Source organism: Sphaeramia orbicularis, chromosome 8 (assembly GCF_902148855.1).
Source record: "Sphaeramia orbicularis chromosome 8, fSphaOr1.1, whole genome shotgun sequence".
NCBI classification, from domain to species: Eukaryota; Metazoa; Chordata; class Actinopteri; order Kurtiformes; family Apogonidae; genus Sphaeramia; species Sphaeramia orbicularis.
Genome location: NC_043964.1, coordinates 18077284 through 18098856, shown reverse-complemented (window position 1 = coordinate 18098856; position 21573 = coordinate 18077284). Strand labels below are relative to the sequence as shown.

General features: G+C 37.9%; 1 protein-coding gene across 1 annotated transcript in view; it reads left to right on the top strand.

Moving 5' to 3' along the window:
* ints1 (integrator complex subunit 1) overlaps positions 1–19167 on the top strand; it is a 29749-nt gene extending 10582 nt beyond the window's left edge. Inside the window, 30 exon segments of the mRNA XM_030141385.1 lie at positions 178–307; positions 516–695; positions 1532–1681; positions 1783–1962; positions 3119–3223; positions 3330–3497; positions 3630–3741; positions 3855–4013; positions 4471–4617; positions 4704–4802; positions 4970–5091; positions 5907–6161; positions 6253–6412; positions 7802–7933; positions 8036–8204; positions 10021–10147; positions 10267–10382; positions 10514–10601; positions 10704–10954; positions 12671–12770; positions 12772–12801; positions 14246–14379; positions 14474–14666; positions 15356–15480; positions 15607–15716; positions 16272–16385; positions 16463–16533; positions 16632–16723; positions 18064–18173; positions 18329–19167. Coding sequence (XP_029997245.1) covers positions 178–307; positions 516–695; positions 1532–1681; positions 1783–1962; positions 3119–3223; positions 3330–3497; positions 3630–3741; positions 3855–4013; positions 4471–4617; positions 4704–4802; positions 4970–5091; positions 5907–6161; positions 6253–6412; positions 7802–7933; positions 8036–8204; positions 10021–10147; positions 10267–10382; positions 10514–10601; positions 10704–10954; positions 12671–12770; positions 12772–12801; positions 14246–14379; positions 14474–14666; positions 15356–15480; positions 15607–15716; positions 16272–16385; positions 16463–16533; positions 16632–16723; positions 18064–18173; positions 18329–18444 — 4045 coding nt within the window. The 3' untranslated portion in view covers positions 18445–19167.
* The last annotated feature ends 2406 nt before the right edge of the window (positions 19168–21573 follow it).

Genomic DNA, 21573 nt, shown 5'->3' with positions numbered 1-21573 from the left:
CAGTATCAAAACAGAATTTAGAGCCGTACAAGGTTAGGAGCTGGCGTTATACCGGCCTGGAACATGATGGTCTTGTTATTTACGCAGCTGTAAGTCAACAAGTCCTGTATTACTTTCATTGCATTTCAGGTGGGCGACTGCAATAATTTGTTTCTTGTGTTTTTTTTTTTCCCGCAGGGGTCCTCCTCGTCGACCTCCACCTCAGGTTCAGGAGCAGGTAAAAAGCCTGAACCAGTCTCTGCGTCTTGGCCATCTCCTGTGCCGTAGCCGCAACCCAGACTTCCTCCTCAACATCATCCAAAGACAGGTAATGCACATATCTCTTTAGTTTTAACAGTGCAGTTTTTCTTTTGTCTATTGGTGAGACAGAGAGATGTGTTAGCTGCTACATCTGTGGCCAGTGACAGATGTACTGACCCTAGATGGCCTGGCTCATGCAAGTGGAAATATAACATTACCTTTTTGTCAGATGACGGCTTTTCCAGTGACTGTACTCCATGTTCTATCGTTCACAGGCCTCCTCTCAATCCATGCCGTGGTTGGCTGATTTGGTTCAGTCCAGTGAAGGGTCCTTAGATGTTCTTCCAGTGCAGTGTCTGTGTGAATTCCTTCTGCATGACGCTGCAGATGACAGCCTGACGGTAGACGACGATGATGAGGGAGAGAGCAAAGAGCAGAAGGCCAAGAAGAGACAAGTACGTCAGTTCTTTTTTTTTTTTTTTTTTTGAAAAAGGTGACAAAATATCTCCATTATCATTCATGCAGATGTTATCTATTAGAGCCCTTTTCGTATTTCCTGTTTTATACATACGAAAGTATAAAAACAAAAAATGAACATATGAACTGGATACTTATAATTTTGGTATTTCTCACTGAAAAACAATCATAGTGTTACAATACCTCTGGGTTTATGCAGAAAAACATAAAACAAAGAATAAATACTGGGAAATTATAAAAAACAGAACATTTTTAGAGGAGTGATATAAATTGTGGGCGGCTAGAGGATACAAATTTGATCCACTTGTCCCAAATATAAAATTTATCCCTCTGGATTCTGATAGAGTAAGTCAATTGTTCCATTTTGAATATCTGCAAGATGATCTCGTACCAATCTTCTATTGTTGCTGGAGTTGGGTTTAACCACCCTCTTGTAATAGATTTCTTGCTGGCTACTAAAAGTGCCTGTAATAATTTTGTATCCTCCCTCCATTCTAGAATAGTGACATCACCAAGATATAGATTTACAAAGATATGTAATAGTTAGGTAATATGAAACTTAAAGACCGATTTTAAAGTTCCGTGGGTACCACTCCAATATTGGTGCATCTTGGGGCAGTCCCAGAGCACATGATAACAAGTCTGTCAATTCAAACCTCATATCTTACTTTTTGAGGCCATGAACCTAAAATAGTTATTATATTTTTAACATGACGTCTTTCTTTGCTATCTAAATCATTAATCATGCTTACTTGCTGCTGGGTGTAAAGTAGATGGGAGTCATTTCTAATCATAAATCCAAATTTCCTGTTAGAGACAACAAAAGCAAAGGCAGCTGCTCGGACGGCTCCAGGATCTCTTGTTAGGCCCCAAAGCTGATGAACAGACGACGTGTGAAGTGCTGGATTACTTCCTGCGCCGTCTCAGCTCTTCTCAAGTAGCATCCAGAGTCCTTGCTATGAAGGTGCAGTACTGAAATCAAATGATCCACACTCGCGTTGTGTTGTTTATAAAAAAAAATATATTCTAATTACATTGTATCTATTTATCTATATATGTGTATAGGGTTTGTCATTAGTACTGAGTGAAGGAGGATTAAAGGATGGAGAAGAGCGGGACCAGCCCATGGAAGAGGACTCAACTGATGCAGAGCTCTTGCCGGGGTATCAGTGGCTTCTCCAAGACCTTCCTAAACTCCCGTTGTTCGATAGTGTCAGGGGCATGACTTCCACCGCTCTGCAGCAGGTCAGTGTTTGTCACAGTTGGCTGTTAATGATGGCCATAGTATGTAAACAGTAAGGTAAAACGAGGCTATTTTTCACTCTGGACCAAGATTTATTATTTATGATAGATTCACTATTCATGACTGTGAGCTGTAATCTACAACTGGCAGACCCTCTTTGTAAGATGCGATATACATTGCACTTTATTTATTCATAAGGCCTCTAATGATGTAAAGTTAACCCATAAAGACCCAAATATCCACCGGTGACCAAAAGCATCTACTGATCTAAAATGTTTAATAACTTTAGACCCACTAAACCTATCAATATGTTGAAACAATTCAGGTAAAATTCAGTTTGTTGTCTTTTCATGGTCATTAGGTAAGACCCATTTGGAGGCTCTGTAGTGAACGTGGAAACACCGTCATCTTCTACAACAGTGATTCAACAGGAAAACCCATGGAGTTTGATAAATGACAGTAGCTGGAGACTCTTGTTTTTATGTTCAGTTAATGATATATTTTACTAAAAAAAGTCACTTTTTCTTAAGCTTGTGCTGTTTTTGATTCAGTAACCCTCAAATGTGTTGTGAGCATGATGATAAAAGTATGTGACCTGTAAATTAAATATAGAAAAATACCAGATTTTCACTGAAAAATGCAAAATACAGAAGATAATATTGTGATATATGGTGATAAATCACTTAATGATGGGTAAATTGTGAAAAATTAATTTAAGAACTGCCACAAAAGTAGCACTGGGTCTTTATGGGTTAATATAGGCCCCTATACAATGTCCTCAAATTAAAGTGTTATGTTGCAGGTGCCAGAAAATCAAGTTTTAGTCACTGTGCATTTTCACATTAAAACAAACTGCAGAATGATTTTATACTCATGTCATTTTTATTTTTGAAGTATTATATTTCTTTGTATGTATCACCTTTTACTTCACAATCTTCTTGTTTCATTTGGCTGTTTTGTGTGCATTTACTGCAGTTATTCTGAAAGTTTTATTATTTTACTGAATTTGGTTTATTTTGTTGTATTTTGATCATTTAACTCTGCTGTTTTTGAAACAAGAATTGCTCCAAAAATGTTGAATATAAGTCTGATCAGGATTCTGTAAGTAAAGAATAAGTTGTTGGTATTTTTTTTTTTTTTTTTACTTCTCCCCTGAAGGCCATTCACATGGAAACGGATCCACAGACGATCAGTGCTTATCTCATCTACCTATCCCAGCATGCACCAGTGGAGGAACAAGCTTCACATAACGATCTGGCTCTGGTAATGATGGCTTCTTTAAACTACAGCATACCATGATGTTTTTTTACTTACACTGATATTATTTTCCTGCTCTGTGTCTTCTTTTGCCAATACTAACTCTCTGCAGGACGTCGCACGGCTTATTGTTGAGCGTTCCACCATCATGAACAACCTGTTCTCCAAACACTCCTGCAGACCCGAGTCCGACGCTGTGCTCTGTGCTTTCCTCACCATTTTCTCCGCTTACATCAGGAGGATGAGGAAGACGAAGGAGGGAGAGGATCTATACAGCTGGGTAAACTATGCTTAGTCATGTTTCTAGCTATACTTTTAACATTTTTGGATCTTGTTTGATGACTATAGGGGGAACTGTAACTATTATAATCTTTTGATTGTTCTTGTACTTCTGTATGTCTTTGTTTTTCAGTCTGAATCTCAGGACCAGGTTTTTCTGCGTTGGACCACAGGAGAGACTGCTACGATGCACATCCTTGTAGTCCATGCCATGGTTATCCTTCTGACTCTGGGGCCACCCAAAGGTAGGTTTGTTCATTTTACAGTCTTCAGTTTGAAGTCTTTTCTGTGATGAAGATATAGAGACAACAGACTGTACTTCTGTCAATATGTGTTTTTTGTCCTCTTCTTATCACAGGAGAGAGTGACTTCTACAACCTTCTGGACATTTGGTTTCCAGACAAAAAGCCTCTACCCACTGCTTTTCTGGTCGACACCTCAGAGGAGGCACTTCTGCTCCCTGATTGGTTAAAACTGAGAATGATCCGATCAGAAGTCTCAAGACTGGTTGACGCAGGTATCCCTTTGTTATCCACAAACATGCAGTCGCAGAAAAAATTCTTAGACTACTCCTTGTTTTCTACAATTAATTGTTCATTTTAATGCGTGGTACAACTAAAGGTACATTTGTTTGGACAAATATAATGTTAACAACAAAAATAGCTCATAAGAGTTTAATTTAAGAGCTGATCTATCTATCTGTTTTCCATGGTTTTCTTGATAATAACCAAAATCACTTCAGTTTTTACATCAGTTGTTATGGCATTGTACTGCCAAAAACAGTGTTTTTAGGCATTCCCTGTTTTCTTTTCTGTCTGTTTTAGTCACACGATACACACAGGAGTTAGTACTTGATTCCATAACCATTGTTTTTGATGACTTTTGATGGTTTAATAATTTTTTCCGCAACTGTACATATTCAGTATAGGAAGACAATGTTACTTTTCCTGTACCAATGTGCCTGTTTCTTTCAGCTTTGCAGGACCTGGAGCCTCAGCAGCTGCTACTGTTTGTTCAGTCCTTCGGTATTCCTGTGTCCAGTATGAGTAAACTGTTGCAGTATCTGGATCAAGCTGTTTCACATGACCCACAGACGCTAGAACAAAACATCATGGACAAACGTAAGAGCCTGCTCTTCTGTTCTTGGAAAAAAAAGTGAATTTAAAAGGCTTGTATCATTTCTTACCATATGTTTGATTTTTAACAGACTACATGGCCCACCTGGTAGAGGTGCAGCATGAGCGAGGGGCCACTGGGGGGCACACTTTCCATGCATTACTGAGCTCCTCTCTTCCTCCACGCAGAGGTTTGTGTCTTTATCTAAAACTATTTGCTAAAAATAAGTATCACCTGGCTCATTTTACAGTCTAAAATAATTGTTTTTGTTTTTTTTAAGCATGATTAATTAAAATGACTTGTACTAGAATATATGCTGTAATCTGTTCCATGACCTGAATACATTCATCCTGACAGACTCTGCTGAAGCAAGTAAGGCCAAAGTTACAGTGGAAACACCCCACAGCTCGGTGAAGATGAGAGCCGCCAATCAGCTCGCTGTTGGGCCTGAGGATGATCTAACTGGCATGTTGCTTCAGGTATGACTCATGTTTTATGCATTCTATATTTGATTGTGTGTCTTTTTGTAACCTAAATGTTAATTTAATATTTTGATAAAACATTATACTATAATTATATACTTAGTGTTTGTTTCCACCTTCAATCTACGTCTCAAAAATCTCATAATCAGAATTTTATATGAAACAAATTAAACAGAGCTTGACGTGTCTAAAATTTAATTGGACTAGTGAGTTAGTATTACTTTTATGATGCTACTTTAAATTCAGTTTTTTAGGGGAAAATTACAATTGATCACATTTTAATAAATGCAAACTGTGCAGCCTTGTCAGAATTTAGCTTTTGCGTAGCAAAGTAGTGTGTGGGTAAACATACCATCTTCTGTCATCAAAAATAGCTACTTCTAGTCGTGATAAGTTAGTTATTTCTGTTAGTGTTACTTTCATCTAATGTGGGTAGATTGAACAAGATGTTGCTGAAGAACAGAGCATTAGTCCATGGTTGAATCCTGCTCTGTTTAGATTTGGAAGAATGAGTTGAAAAGCATTAGAATCTCAAGGGAAGTCAGAAAAATATAAAAAGCCTCCAGTAATACCTACTATTGTTCTGTATTTACATACTTAACTCCCACATACACAAGTAATTCTGGATTTTCCTTTATACACTTTATGCTTTATTTTGCCTTTATGGGTGTAAAATAAGAATAAGTCTTTAGTTGCATTTATAATCCATCCTGAAACCATCTCTTCTCTAAGATTTTGTCCTTTAATTTTTTTTTTTTTACTCTGTTTTCTCAATAAAGCTGAATAATATTTTTCTGCCCACATTCCCACAGATCTTCCCCTTAAAAGTCGACCCTCGCTGGCCTGGTCCTCCTCCCAGCCAACTCTCTCTGGCCTTGCAGCAGTCTCTGGCTAAAGAACTGATGAGGGCGAAGAAGGGCCACATCCAACAGGGTGGTTTGGCATTCTGCCTCCTACAGGCCATCGCAGCCCTGCTCACCTCTGCCCACGCAGGACCCATCGTCATGTCGATGCACCGTAACCACGCTCTCTCCTGTCCTCTCATGCGACAACTTTACCTCTACCAGGTACAGCAGAAAAAAGACGGCCGAAGCCTCGATTCAAGAAAGGTTGGACAGTAATATTTGTTACTTATTTCTGCTGCTTGGTTCTTTTCAGCGTCTCGTGTCCCAGGACATTGCTTTCTCCTCGCTGTTCCTCAAAGTCATTGTTGAGATGTTGATCTGGTTAGATAATCCAACTGTGGAACCAGGACCGCTGAAGACCCTGCTCAAATCCTTCGCTGGTCAGAACTCGCACAAACACAGGCACAGTGATGGTGAGTGAGCATTTCACTAAATATCTCGCTGTTTATTCACCAAATTCATGTAATGTGTAGATTAAACAGTTTTTGAAAGCCTCGTACATTTGTAATATACTGCATTAAGAATCAGTCTTAAAGTGTACATGTACTGGTCATGCTTACGACATTTATTGTGCTTTGTGTATTACTTATCAGCGAGAGAGGAACAAATTTAGTAAAAAATCGCAATACATGCACCACACTGGGCGTTTTCATTACATGAATTACATGTGGGGGCAGAACCTATGGTGATCAGCCATTGCCGGTGATCAAGTGTGAGTAAACAAGCAGCAGTCAGTGAGCAAAATTGAGTGGAAAGTACAAGTTCAAGAAGCAAACTGTGACTAGCAATTTTGAGGAAATGGGTGTAAATGGTTACCTCTTTCATCCAATAATGTCATCTTAGAGGTGGTGTCTACTGCAAGGGGTCAGTGATCGGTTCATCTCATCCCAGGTAAATCGGGCTAATCAACAAGTCTGCATCACTACCGGTGTTTGAACAGCCCATGAAGGAGGCAACATGTCTCTGATGATGCCTGACTGACAGAGAAGTGACACTGTACTCGTGCGGTACTTGACAACAGGCTATGATGAAAGTTACCTGACGGAACCGCTAGTATTATATGGGATCTTTTGAAATGGCTAGCAATGAAAATTCACTACAGGTCCCCTTTAAGTCACTGAACTCTGCCAGGTATTATTCCGTTCTCCATATCCTCCCTTCTGTTCCTTCGAGGTCAAAATTGGATGTTTCAGCAAAATAATGAAACACATCCAGGACATGACATATTGAAACTGTCAAGAATTTAGCTTTATTTTTGTCTTGTTACCAACAAGCAAAAAAAATTATTTGCACTTGTTTGTGTCCATCAGATGCAGCCCCACCTTTAGGAACATAAAAAAAGGTTATCCCGCCAATACAGAAAAAATTATTAGACCACCCTTGTTTTCTTCAATTTCTTGTTCATTTTAATGCCTGGTACAACTTAAGGTACATTTTTCTGGACAAATACAATGATAACAACAAAAATAGCTCATTAGACTTTAATTTAAGAGCTGATATCTATCCATTTTCCATGTTTTCTTGATAATAACCAATTACTTCGGTCCTTACGTCAATAGCTATGGCATTGTACTGACAAAAACAGTGCTTTTAGGCATTCCATGTTTTCTTTTCTGTCTGTTTTAGCCACATGATACACACAGAAGTTGCTTAACCATTGTTTTTGATGACTTTTGATGGTCTAATAATTTTTTCCATGACTATATTTCGTGATAATATTTGAGATGCGTAAAAGTTTAAGGGTGTCCAAAAACTTTTTCCACCTGTGTAAACACTGACTGAGGAGTGTCTTTGTCCTGCAGTACGTACAGGTTTCCTCCACCTTGCCGAGGCTTTGGCGTATCGTAGAGACACTGAAGTGCCCGTCAGAGCTGTCATAGCGATGCTGAAAGCTGGAGAGAGATGTAATGCAGAAGCTGAGCTCATTGGCAAAGGTATTAATGGAATCACCATGTTTATATTTAAATGCAAGAGAAAGTTAATGTCGATATGAGCAGCCCAAGTCGTCTTACTCAGCATTCTATCCCTTATTTCAGTGTTACAAGGGCTGATAGAGGTGAGGTCACCGTATCTGGAGGAGCTACTATCTCTGCTGATGTCCGTCAGTACACAGAATGGGACAGCCGGCCCTGTTGCCATGGTGATCTCCCTGTTGCTTCAAGAAAGTGAGGAGCGAGCCGTGAAAAAGGAAGCAGACTCAAACAAGTGAGCGGCACAATTCTATTTCTTTCTCAAGCCATGCAAGAAACGTTTTATATCCGACACGACTAAATGACAAACATCGCTGCCTGTGACAAAAATGGCAAAACGGCGCTCCCTGTCTGCAGCCTCGTACCGCTGTTGGATTTGGTTGAGGAAGGTTTAATTGGTTTTGAAGTTCTACCTTTGCTTTACAGATTTTCATGCTGCGGAAAACACGAAATGCACTATATGTTGAATTCACAGAAACACAGTCCAGCAGTGGCATGTGAACAGTTCTGTGTGCTCTGCAGAAACTGGATGTTTTAATCCAGCAGTAGAAGTCAGGCAGCTATAGTCAACTGAATATTTAAATATTTATTATGATGGTGTGAACTAAGTGAGACAAGTTCAAAGAGGTCAGAGAATGCTTTTTTTTTTTCCTAGAAATTGGGTCGTCAAGGGTGGGTAATCTGGCTAGAAGATCTCATCCTATTGTTTTCTCTAAATTTTGATTTTGATTACAGACAGATGGAAACAGATGATACTTTTTACCTTTTATTTGTACAATTAAATCACACTGTTACATTCAAGATACCACTATAGGTCATCATTTTGGTAGTAAAACAGTGATTTATATCTGGGTTGGATAATCAAAATAAAAAGTTACAGAGGTGTAACTGATGTTGGAAAAAACTGAATAATGAAAGTTAATTTAAGAGTTCTTTAAAAGTAGATTTGCAAATTATATCTGACCTTTCACTTTTTACATCTGACCTTCTATCAGGCATTTTTCCAGTGATCTTTTGTCAACACTCGGCATAAAAAAACTTTTAGTATAGTTTGTCATCTCATGAATCTGCTATCCTCTCCATAGACCATCCATGAAGGGTTGACAGCCTTGGGTCACATATATTTGTTGGTCTTACTTTGTCAATTTCTAAACACATCAGTTAGCAATAACCATTTTAGTTTTATAAGCAGGTCTTTGTCTAACACTCGATTCAAGATATGTTGTTTTCATCTACGTTGTATTAGAGAAGAAAGAGACACAAAGTAATGTTTCTAATCAGCAGAGCAATTAAATCAAGTTATATTCAGCTTCACAGGTGCATTATATGGACAAAAATACTGGGACACATCACACCTCCATCTTGCAGGACTTCCCATTCTTGTTAATTTGAAATATTATCTTCATGCCTGTTGTCATAAATGTCAAATCAATATTTCTTAAGTTTAAAGGCTGATTTATCTTCCTGAATGAGAATTGAATAAAACCAGTGGTTACTGATGGAAAAAAGTTATTATTTATGCTCAGAATGTCAGAAATATTTAAGAAATCTAAAGATGGAACATTTAAAAGGATCCCGATTTTTAAAAAAAAAAATCCAACATTCAGTAAAATTACACTAACCACAGACTCTTAAGAATTGTAAACAGAACTAACCCTAAACCCAAAATGAAAATGTTTATTGCAGTGTTAATTATATTAGGACATATGTTGTTATTATTTTCTAGCCCCAGCTGTGAAACACCTGGATTCAATATGTTCCCATACTTTGGTCCTTATAGTGTATGTGGTTAACATAACACAGACCCATGTTAATAAATGCTTAAAACTGGCATTTGATGACATGAAATGACATCATCTCCCACGATTCACAGAAATATAAGAAGAAATAATTATCTTCAGTTTGGTTTTGCTGGCTGAGATTAACGTGCTTATTTTTTAACATTTATTTTACATGTATTTTCATAGCTCCATTGTTTCTCAGTAGGTGTCCAGCACATTGAAGTTTGTAGATTCTCATTTGTATTTTCCTAATGGTTTAATCTGTGCCAGTAGCTGTGAGGTGACAAAGTCTGGACTGAGCTCCGGGCTGCTCGTGGACTGGCTGGAGCATCTCGACCCTGAAGTCACATCAGTGTGTCCAGACCTTCAACAGAAACTGCTGTTTTCCCTCAACAAGGTAAGACAGGCATCGTCTGGAGAGGAGTGCTGCTGTGCTTTGATCGCACCGGCTGACTGGAGTAGGTGTTTGTTGTTCGATGTGATTATGTTTCCTGTCTTTCTGTTTCTTTACTGAAGGCTCGAGGTACCCCTGCCTACAGACCCTATCTGTTAGCTTTGCTTACCCATCAGTCAAACTGGTCCACCCTCCTGCAGTGCATCAGCGCTCTCCTCGGCAAGCAAAGAGACCACAAGTATATCCTTTTAAACCTTTTTCCAGTCATTGTTTTGTTTAATAAAGAAGATTAATATGATTCCTAAGCAGCAGTTTGATTTGTGTGATGTTTTTCTGCAGGATTATGTTAATTTGTGTTGTATTTTTCAGACTGGACCCATCATCGGCTCTGGATTTTCTCTGGGCTTGCAGCCACATCCCACGTATCTGGCAAGGGCGAGACCAGAAGATCCCTCAAGTAGGGTCAAAAAGTCTTTATCTGTCACCCTTTTTCCAAAATCAGATGGTGCTAATTCTGTCAGAGCTAATGACTTCTGTCTCCTTTTTAATGTCGGTGCAGAAGAAAACAGAGAAGTTTGTGCTGAGACTTACTTCTGAGGAGCTCATCAGCCTGGTGGACCTGATCTTGTCAGAGTCAGAACTCAATAGTCGCGACTCGGCCCATGAAGACAAAAGCGCTGTGGACCAGGCCTCTTGTTCACTTATCCAGTCGAGGCTGCCGCTGCTGCATTCGTACTGCAATGGAGCTCTGGAAAACATTAAGAAGGTCTCAGAGTACCTCATCAGCTGCACGAAGAAATGGGATGACAGGTGAGATGTTTACATTCATTCTAAAGGGGGGGTGATATGAAGATATGCATCATGTGACAATAGAAAAAATGTTGATCCATAATATGAGACAGTAGTTTTATTTATTATGTATTTAAGTCAAAATGTAATAAGAAGTATGCTCTTCCTCAGGTTATTATACAGAAATTTTTTATTGCATTTACACAAAATATGTTATATTTTGATATGCATTACTGTCTGACATTTTGGCCATTTTGCACAGCCCAGCTATATATAGTTTATTTAATATTCATTGTTTTAAATGCCGGAATACAGATACTTTAATTCCTCAAATGGGCTTCCTTTGCATCGTCCCTCCATACTTGAAAACACATACTGTATTCTTATCATATTTTTGGTCGGAGGTTCACTAGAGTTCCCAGCTCATCCAGTTTGACACATTGTATTGTTCTTTCTAATTAGCCCACATGCTGAAAGTAATTTTTTTCCTGTGTATGCTGTGCTGATAAACTTGGGGTAAATCGCACTAGATTTTCCTTCTCAGTGCAGATGAACTTTTCAGACTTCCTCTGTCAGCCACAATGCTGTGGACCAGGGAAAACTCGATAATTAGGTCTATTGGTGTGAAATTAAAACCAGCAGAAGTCGTCTGTACTGTGATCTCTTTAAAAGCTCAGTGTATTATAATGAAGCCAAGAGGATTAAGGCTGAAGCTCTAAACTTGCCTGTGTTGTGAATTCCTGCTCTGACTTAGCTGTCAGAGATCAGGGTGCAACTCTTTGTGGAGGCAAACCCTCCTTTCATGAATATGTCTCTGGTTATTAAACCACTTTAATGAGGAAACTTTGGCCAAGGTCAAGCAAAATTAGCTTCCGAATTACCGTATTTTAAGTACAGCTAAGCTGTCTGGTAGAATGGTTGCTAGTGAAAATATAGCAGGATAAAAACACGTTGAAAGTAAAGGGTTTTGGCCTTGTGGTGAATAAACACATGATTGTATGTTAAGCATTCTTCTTGCAAAAGCTTGTTGTCAGATAAGCCGGTGTTTATTCCAATTACACACCAACTCTTTAACAGTGAGCACACTCTTTACTCTCAGTCAAGGTCGCCCTGCTTTGCTTAATGCATAGCTGTAATAAACTCTTCAGTTAGCAGAGAGTGCATCATTTGAGCCTGACAAGAGCCTTAGCCAGTAAGAGGATTTTAAGAGACTGCGGCGAGTTGAAGGCAAATACCTCAGAATTACATTAAACTATTCATGTGACTGGTTTGTACATTGTATACTGTACGTGCATTAATAGTCGCTGCACGTAGACAGAAACAACAAAGCACTTTTATCATGCTTTGTAATTTGTGACCCTATATCAGCCCTCTTAATCACTTGAAAGAGATGGAGAAAGTAAATCTGACTATGCAACTTTCCTTTGAAATTGGGAAGATTGTTTGCTTTATTGCCACTTTAGAATAATGCAAACTTCAGCTGAAAAGCTGTAACAAGCTTTGTTGGGATGCACAAAACTTGTCAACCAGTCACTGTCAGTTAAATTGCTTCAGGCCATACAACTTCACTGACAGGGATTACAGACCTGATTATTTTATTACTGAGCTTCTGGCTTTGCTATAGAATTGTCATGTTTACATTCACAGCTGAACTGTCTTAAGCCAGTAGTAAAATGGATTTCGATGTTCGTGCAGTTAGCAGCGTGTCTCTAGGTTTTGTGTATTTTGTCTTGTCAGTGCAATGAGTAAGCGATGCCAGAACCTGCTGCTGCAGATCTATCTGCACTTCCCCGAGGTCATCCAACACGTCACACTCCCCGAAGGCACCTTCAGCAGCGGGGGGGGCCGCAGATGGCAGCAGCTGCAAAGTAAGGATTTCATGCATGTTTCACAGACTATGTCATATACATGTAATGCAATATTTTATATACAACACAGGCTTTACATATGCATTAAGATTAGAGGATCAGAGGTGAAATGTAACAAAGTACAAATACTCAGTTATACTTTGTAGATACTTTATGAACTTCTGAAAGAAGCTTGATGTCAGAATGCCTTTAAGTGTTTTTTTCTTTTGAGGTCTAACGTGGCCATGCCAATAAAGGCATTTTAATATTTGTAAAAGAGAACACTTTGGAGTTCAGTACAGTTTCCTGAGTACATACATGTCCCAATCCAAGGAGAAGCTCTTACAAATCACATTTTTTAGTCCAAGAAATCCTCATTTCCTCATGTTAGATAGAGATGGAAAGTAACAGATTACGAATCCTTAGAATTCAGGTGTCTGTGCTTGAGGATTTATTTTACACCCTATTTTTAACGTGAATGTCTGTACTTCGTGTTCTTTACATCTTCAAAAAAGACTTGTTACTTTGGATTGAATGCATTTAAAGGGGAGTTTGGTTTATTATTTTTACTTTGCTTCATCAAGACAGATTTCTGCTGAATTATGTGGGACAATATCTATTAAAAAAAGGTGACCTGTTCATGTATAGAGTAATGGATATCATTTGTCAGATAAAGAAACAAGACAGACTTGACCACAAAAAACATGTGTTGTCTATTTAATGAGATGTCTGACACTAATGCTGGTATGGATGAAGTGAGGCTGTTAGGGTTAACAATTAGTAGAAATGTAGAAATATTTAGTATTATTTGTCTACATTAGAGCTTGTACTTTGCACTTTTACTCAACAAAAGAATTTGTGTGCTTGTGCCTCGTCTGACTGAAGTAGACATTAGAGAGTAGAAGCACAGATACAGGGGTTGGACAAAATAATGGAAACACCTTAAAACATCAACAAAATATAATTTAATATGGTGTAGGTCCGCCTTTTGCGGCAATTACAGCCTCAATTCTCCGAGGTATTGATTCATACAACTTGTGAATTGTTTCCAAAGGAATTTTAAGCCATTCTTCAGTTAGAATACCCTCCAACTCTTTTAGAGACGATGGCGGTGGAAATCGACATCTTACTTGAATCTCTAAAACTGACCATAAATGCTCAATAATGTTGAGGTCTGGGGACTGTGCCGGCCATACGAGATGCTCAACTTCATTAGAATGTTCCTCATGCCATTCTTGAACAATTCTAGCTGTATGGATTGGGGCATTATCATCTTGAGGTGAAGGTGTTTCCATTATTTTGTCCAACCCTTGTACTTGTTAAGTAACAGGAAAAGATGCGATTTTGACATTTGCTCACATCCTTAAATAGATTACAGATTACTGAAATATGCTCCTTTTGCTGAAAAATGGCCATGACATTGAAGAAGAGATTTGTTTTATATTGTGTTGTGTTCACTTCACAGCTTGACGTCTTGGTGCATCGTCTGGTCACGCTTCTGGCCGATATTGGAGACTCAAAGTCTGCGGAGAGTCGAGTGTCCGATGCCAACCTCGCCTGCAGGAAGCTGGCGGTGTCACACCCCGTCCTGTTGCTCAGGTGAAATAAACAAACACGCTCTTTGGAGTATTTTAGGAATTCAACCCCCAAACCTCGCCACCACGGGTCATCTTTGTCCGTTATTTCCATCCAGGCACTTGCCGATGATCGCGGGTCTGCTCCACGGCCGCATTCACCTAAACATCCAGGAGTTTAGGCAGCAGAACCACATGACGTTCTTCAGCAACGTGCTCGCCATCCTGGAGCTGCTGCAGCCACTTGTTTTCCACAGTGACCACCAGAGGGCACTTCAAGACTGCCTTCTGTCTTTTATGAAGGTCCTTCAGGTGGGCATTGCCACACTTTACACATTTATGACCTGATATCACAAAGTATGCCTCAAAGGGCTGTATGTCAACTAAAATCATAATGAAAAACATCAGCAGAATATATAAAAATGTTCCAATAGAGGTAAGTTATATATAAAACATTATAAACAACATGTAATAATATGATATTTATTATTTTAGAAGGGTTTTCCCTGTTGTTATAAGACTCTGGTGCGGCACCCACAGCATTTTTTCCCTCTATATAAGAAAAATCAATGTAAAACCAATGTGAGGAGCATCATAGCTTATCAGTGTGTTTTGTTTTTTTTTAAGGTCTAATGGTTGCAGTTTATTCAGTTGTAGCTGTTTTGGATGCTGTTGTTTTTTACACTGCTTTTGCTTTTATCATATTTCTTGTATGCAGATATTATGTTAATGTTCCATAATAATGTGAAATTTCAATTTTTTTTGTCCAAAATGTTTTTTTTTTCCACTCACGAGATGATCCCCAAACCCACTACCCATGCACCTAAAATACTGAAACACAAAACCCTGATTTATAATAGATGACAAAAATATACACATGAAATCCTTGTTTATTTAGATGGAAGAACACATTCATCATATACAGCATAGATGTAATCAGACTGTCCATAACTATGTTTTTGTGAGCTACAAGTCAGTTTCATGTGTGTCTGTTACTCTAGAACTTTCAGAGGACTCGCTCTCCGTTGGTGTTCATCAACAAATTCCTGCAGTTCACACAGAAATACATTACCCACGATGCAGCTGCAGCCATCCCTTATCTACAGAAGCACTCTGACATCTTGCAGTAAGCTTTGAAAACATACATATGTGAAATTATACATTATTATGATTTATTTATTTAGTTTTATTTTAGCATTTAGTAGATTTTGCCATAAAACTGGAGGTTTTGCTTCACTGTTATTTCTGCCAGAGGCCTGTGTGCAGAAAATCCAGACCTGGTGCAGCTCAAATCTCTTTTGGCCGGACTCACTTTGCCAGTGAAGAGCTCATCTGCTGAAGTCCCAACAGAAGAGAGGGATGGTAAGTGCAGTTCATTTATCAGGTTTTCAGGCTTGTCTGAGCATATGGATCTCACCTTGTAATATGACAATGTTCACTTAATAGTATTAGAAATTCAGTAACTACCTTGGATCTGTCAGAGTGTGTGTGTTAGAGGTAGACCGATATATTTAGATTTTTTTCAATATCAGTCTTAATTTTTTTTTTTTTTTTTTTTTTTGAAAGCCAATATTTGATCAGTTGTAAAAGTGTTATAAGATATTTGATCAGGCACCTGTGTGGGCAGCACTTGAAGTTCAGTAAATGTTAAAAGAGTACTATGTGTATATATATATATTCATAATTTCATTCATATTGCTGCATAAAAATCTTAATTATCTGAGTGTTTCAATTGTATTTTACAGTCAATGTGCTTAAAAAAAATATCGGCTATAGATATTGGCCATCTGCTTGACCAAATTTTTTAAAAAATCCGCCTTAGAAAAACCCATATCAGTCAACCTCTAGTGTGTGTTTACATCAGCAGCAGCTCTTGTACACTTCAGTTTTCTTACATAACATATTTTCTCTTCACAGACGACTTAGCCACCGGTTCCTTGCCCTTAGTCAACATATCCGCCTCGGTTTCACTTAGTGCAGCCGACATGACAATGTACCTGAAAAAGATGTCGCGAGGAGAAGCAGTGGAGGGTAAATAACGCACCGTTTCAACAGTTTGACGTATAAATCCAGACCTCAAATGACTAATGCCTCCTGATCTGCTGTAGATGTGTTAGAGGTGTTGACAGAAGTGGATGAGAAGTCGAGGAGAAGCCCAGAGATCATCCAGTACTTCATTGTGAGTCACGAACAACAGATGTAAAAAGAGGTCAAATGCGGTTCCTCTGTGTGTGTAACTGTAACGCGTCGATCATCACTTTGTGTCGCTGTTTACAGAACGATCTGCAGAGACTCATGGCTTCCTCGGAGGAGCTGTGTCGTAACATGGCCTTCAGTTTGGCCCTGCGCTGCATCCAGAACAACCCCTGGTACGTTGAGAACACTTTTACAAGGATATGAGCAGGAAACACAGTAGAGATGGAAAAGAAGAGAATGCAAAAGAAAACTAAAACTTATCTCGCAACTTAATAACAGAAATCAATAAAAACTACAGTAAGCTTTGTTACCTCCACCAAGGAGGTTATGTTTTTGCCAGGGTTTGTTTGTTTGTTTGTTTGTTTGTTTGTTTGTTTGTTTGTCTGTCCGTTAGTGTGCAACATAACTCAAAAAGTTATGGACAGATTTGGATGAAATTTTCAGGGTTTGTTGGAAATGGGATAAGGAAGAAATGATTACATTTTGGTGGTGATCGGGGGTGGGGGGGCCCACGGGGGGGGCCACTGATCAGCCTTAGCGGAGGTCTGCGCTCTCCGAGTGCTTCTAGTTTTTGCTGATTTTTCTTTATTTACACTGTGGTTTTTGTTTTACATTCACACTTTCTACTTTTCTCAGACACTTAAATTGATGCGTTTTAAGACCATAAGCTTGACTTTTGGACAAATCTTCATTTTTAATATCAACTAATACTTGTAAATGTAAACTTAAGTCATAAAGGTTGTATGTAGGCCTGTGCAGAAGTGGATTTTATGTGGGAATATAGTTCTTAGGGTGAGCTCCGCTAATCTAGAGTTTGTCAAGACAGCGTTAGGTTTAAGGGTAGATTTACTTTGTAACATCAGAAATGTGGAATTTTACACTCAAGAGCTTTATTCTTGACACAAAAACAAAACTGAAAAGTGAAATTTGGAGAAATATTTCTACAATTAAGACTTCACAAATAAAAATTCAGACTGATTAATAACCTAATACTTGAAAAACAGAATTGTTAAGGTGCTGCAGACAGCCTGAATTTAGTTGCACGAAATTGGACCTTTTAAATAACACTGGTTTTGCAAATCATATTGAATTTTTCAGTTGCTAGAAATCAAGGCTTTCTATATTTATTTATTTATTTATTTATTTATATTGTAGAAAGTATACATCATTTAAAACGGTCATACCATGCATAAAAATATAATACATATAAAATATACATCATTTAAAATGGTCATACCATACAGTTGGATAATCCAGTGTTGCATTTATATGTGAGGCATTCATTCATTATATTACTTAAAAAAACTGAAAAAAAGTCATATAACATGATTCCTCAAAATCATTAGAAAAATAAAACTTCCATGTGCTTGTTAAACTGACTAAATTATCTAGATTTCAATCAAACTGAAAAACTAAATGGAGATAAAAACTCATTTACAGCTATAATAACTCTTCCACATACCTTTTCATCACCTCATTGTCAATGTGTGACTGTATGTTTTCTCCGCCGCAGCCTGGCAACAGACTTCTTGCCGACTTTCATGTACTGCATGGGCAGCGGTAACTTCGACGTGGTGCAAACCGCTCTCAGAAACCTTCCAGAATACGTGCTCCTCTGTCAAGGTAAGGCGATACTCCTCAGCCACATCCCTGTCAACACATGAATATGAAGAACTCAGTCCCGTGTCATTTTTTCCTTCTTCCATCAAACGCTATTTTTTGATTTAAACAACACATGCAAAAGCCGACAAAACTCGATATGCTTCTTCCCTCTGCAGAACACGCAGACATCCTCCTCCACAAGGCGTTTTTAGTGGGAATCTACGGACAAATCGACACCAGTTCCATGATCTCGGAGTCGATGAAGGTCCTTCACATGGAAGCAACAACATAACAACAAAGCACACAACTCCACGCCTGATTTAAAAAACAAAAAACACACACAAAAAACAACTGTGTCATCCACTTCCTCCGTTCTAAAGCTACGTTATTTTTTCATCGCCTTTCCGAGTTCAAACATTGCTCTAATTTTATCGCGACAGATTAACAAACTCGGCGGCTCTTCAGTGTTACAGATTAAAGGCTCCTCCGGTCCTCAAGTAATAACTTCTGGATAATTTAGTGACTTCAAAGAATATATTGAATATCCTTCTTAGTAAATTGAAAAATTTAATTAAAACTGTAAAATTAGCCCCATTGTAATACGCTTACAATTAGCGCATTTATTATTTCTTAAGGAATGAAAATTATTTTAAACTAGTAATGTAATAATGCAGTCATTTACAGTGATAATAAGCTGTTTATTATAATTTAATGTGCAACAATAGCAGTCAACAATGAAAGGTCCTGTGATTAATTAAAATTATGACAACGCATTTGATAAATTAAACATTGAATGGGAGGTTTTTTGACTTCTGCAGTCACTAAATTACCAGTATAATCCTTTTAAATGGACCACAGTTTTTTATTTACAGTTTAACTAATATGGTTACAACAGAAAATCATTAAAACCAAAAGCAAATATTAATAAATATGCTGAATTATAATGCGAGTTGTAACTGTAACCTGAATAAGCCACGTGGATGTCAAAAGAAATAAAAACAACTTTTGGAAAATGTCTTTTTTTTTTGTTTGTTTGTTTTTATGTGTAACATTAACTAATAGGGAACGGGTGAAGTTTCAGATTCCAGTAAATGGCTGCTACAGCCCTCAGGTGACACGTCTTTTTTTTTTTTTTCATTGCTCCTTAATTTGGAAAGCGGTTAAACTTTCCAATTGTAAAATCAGAATTACACACAAACCAATTATTCCCTTTCATAATAATATTTTAGCACTTCAAACGAGATGGAAGGGAAAAAAATAGCTGTGCAGGGTTTGTGGCCTTTCATTTTATTCCAATAATTCTTGGATCCTGATAAAACTGGAAGCGGCTGTCATAGGTACGCCTGTTCTTCACTGGGGTGTTGCAGACAAATTAAAGGCACGATGCACACACTGGGATGGAAACCATTTTGCCATGAAAGTGCGAGTTGTTTTGCCCGGTGCCACTGACTTCATCTGAAAACCTCTTGATGGAGTCAAAGGGATAAGTTAAACAATGTCAAGGCATGCCGGTAAACTAGGAAAGTGGATGTCCCTATTTATGGTAAATTAACCATGGCGGTAATTGTTCAATCACAGACCAAAAGGGGGCTTTGAAGACGTGATGTGGGTTGGCCATTCTGCTGCGCTGTGGTGCTGTTGGTGTTTTGTTACACAGGGGAGCGTGAAGATGAAGCCTGAGTCTGGATCATCAGTGTGGATGAGACATGCCCACACTGGTGGGTCAGTGGAAACTGTCACTCAGTAAAGATACATGGGCTGCATGGCTAAAAGGTTCACTCACACCACAGCACACATTTCTGCAGCTCTTTTTTTTTTTTAATGTAATACAGTACCCGACTCATGAACAAAAACTGCATTGTGTGGAACATCAACAAAGAATATCATAGTATTCAGATAATGTCAGTACTCACAGCAATGAAAAACGCTTCATTACACTGCAAAAATCAAACTCTTACCAAGTGTATTTTTCTCATTTGTAGTCAAAATCCAATCCAATCCATCTTTATTTGTCAAGCACTTTAAAACAACCGCAGTGGACCAAAGTGCTGTACAGAAGAATAATTAAAACCAAAATAGAAGAATAAAATACAGAATAGATTAAAAGACATAGAACTGTACGAAAAAAGAAAACAGAGCTGCGCAGAAGGATAAATAAAACCCAAATAAAAGAACAAGAAAAGCACTCGGAGAGCGCAGACCTCCGCCAAGATGGATCTGCCCCCCCCCCCCCCCCCCCCCCCATCACCACCAAAATGTAATCATTTCATTACCAGTACTTTATTAATAATAAACTTATAGACTTACTATTGCTAATTCTCCTCTTATTCATAAATGTTAGTATTGTGGATCTAAAACAATAACAGCTGACACAAAAACACAAAATGTGGCAGTGGACGGATGTGACATGGTTGTTACAGATCCCATCATACTGATGCTCAGCAGCCATGTCACCGTTTCCACAAATGATCCCTGTGCAAAAACTAGGATCAGAATTATTTATTGTATAGTTTATCATCATACTAAAGAGGAAATAACAATATAGAATTGTTATTTCTTTATAAAAATGCTTATTATTAGAAAACTGTTGATTTAAAAAGTGACGTGTGACATTCTTAATGTATGTATTGGTGTAACACAAGCAGGATGGATCAGCACCATACTCCATATTGAACCTGTAAAAATAAAACGTGATATGTAGGATAGAATCTTGTAAGAAAAATTGGGGAATCTAAAAGAATAGAATATTTGTTTTTCAGGTAAATTCAGTTCAAATATAACTTGGCCATTTGTGACATAAAAATATAGCATTAATTGTGATGAAATTGGACATTTTTGACCTGAAAACATAGTTCATATGACCATTAACATGTTGCAACAGAACTGAAATCCTGTAAATTTGCATAACTTGCATTTATCAACACAAAGTTCCTTTGGGGATTCACTTAGATTGATTTCTTATGCACAAAAACACAAATAAGACCTCTAAGCAAATTTTAGCCGATTATCATGTTATTGTGATCCACAAATGTTAAGTTTTAGCAGAAGCATTAATACCAATACTACTAAAAGTATTTATTCAAGTAAAGACGTATAATGATGGGGGACATAGTACCGAAAGACAATTTGCAGTTGTTTTTTTTTCTTGAATTAATATTTCTAGTCGTATTGGTATTAATACTTCTGCTAAAAACATAACATTTGTGCATCACAATTCTAGTAAAAACTACTAATTGTCTATCTGTACTATGTCCTCCATCGTTAGTGTGTTTATATATGTATTATCATGTTATTGTGATGCACAAATGTTAAGTTTTTTAGCAGAAGTATTATTTCTCAAGGGACTTCCCGGTTAAATAAAGGTTAAATAAATAAAAAAAATAATACGAGTTCTTCCAAGTTAAATAAAAACATGCTGGAC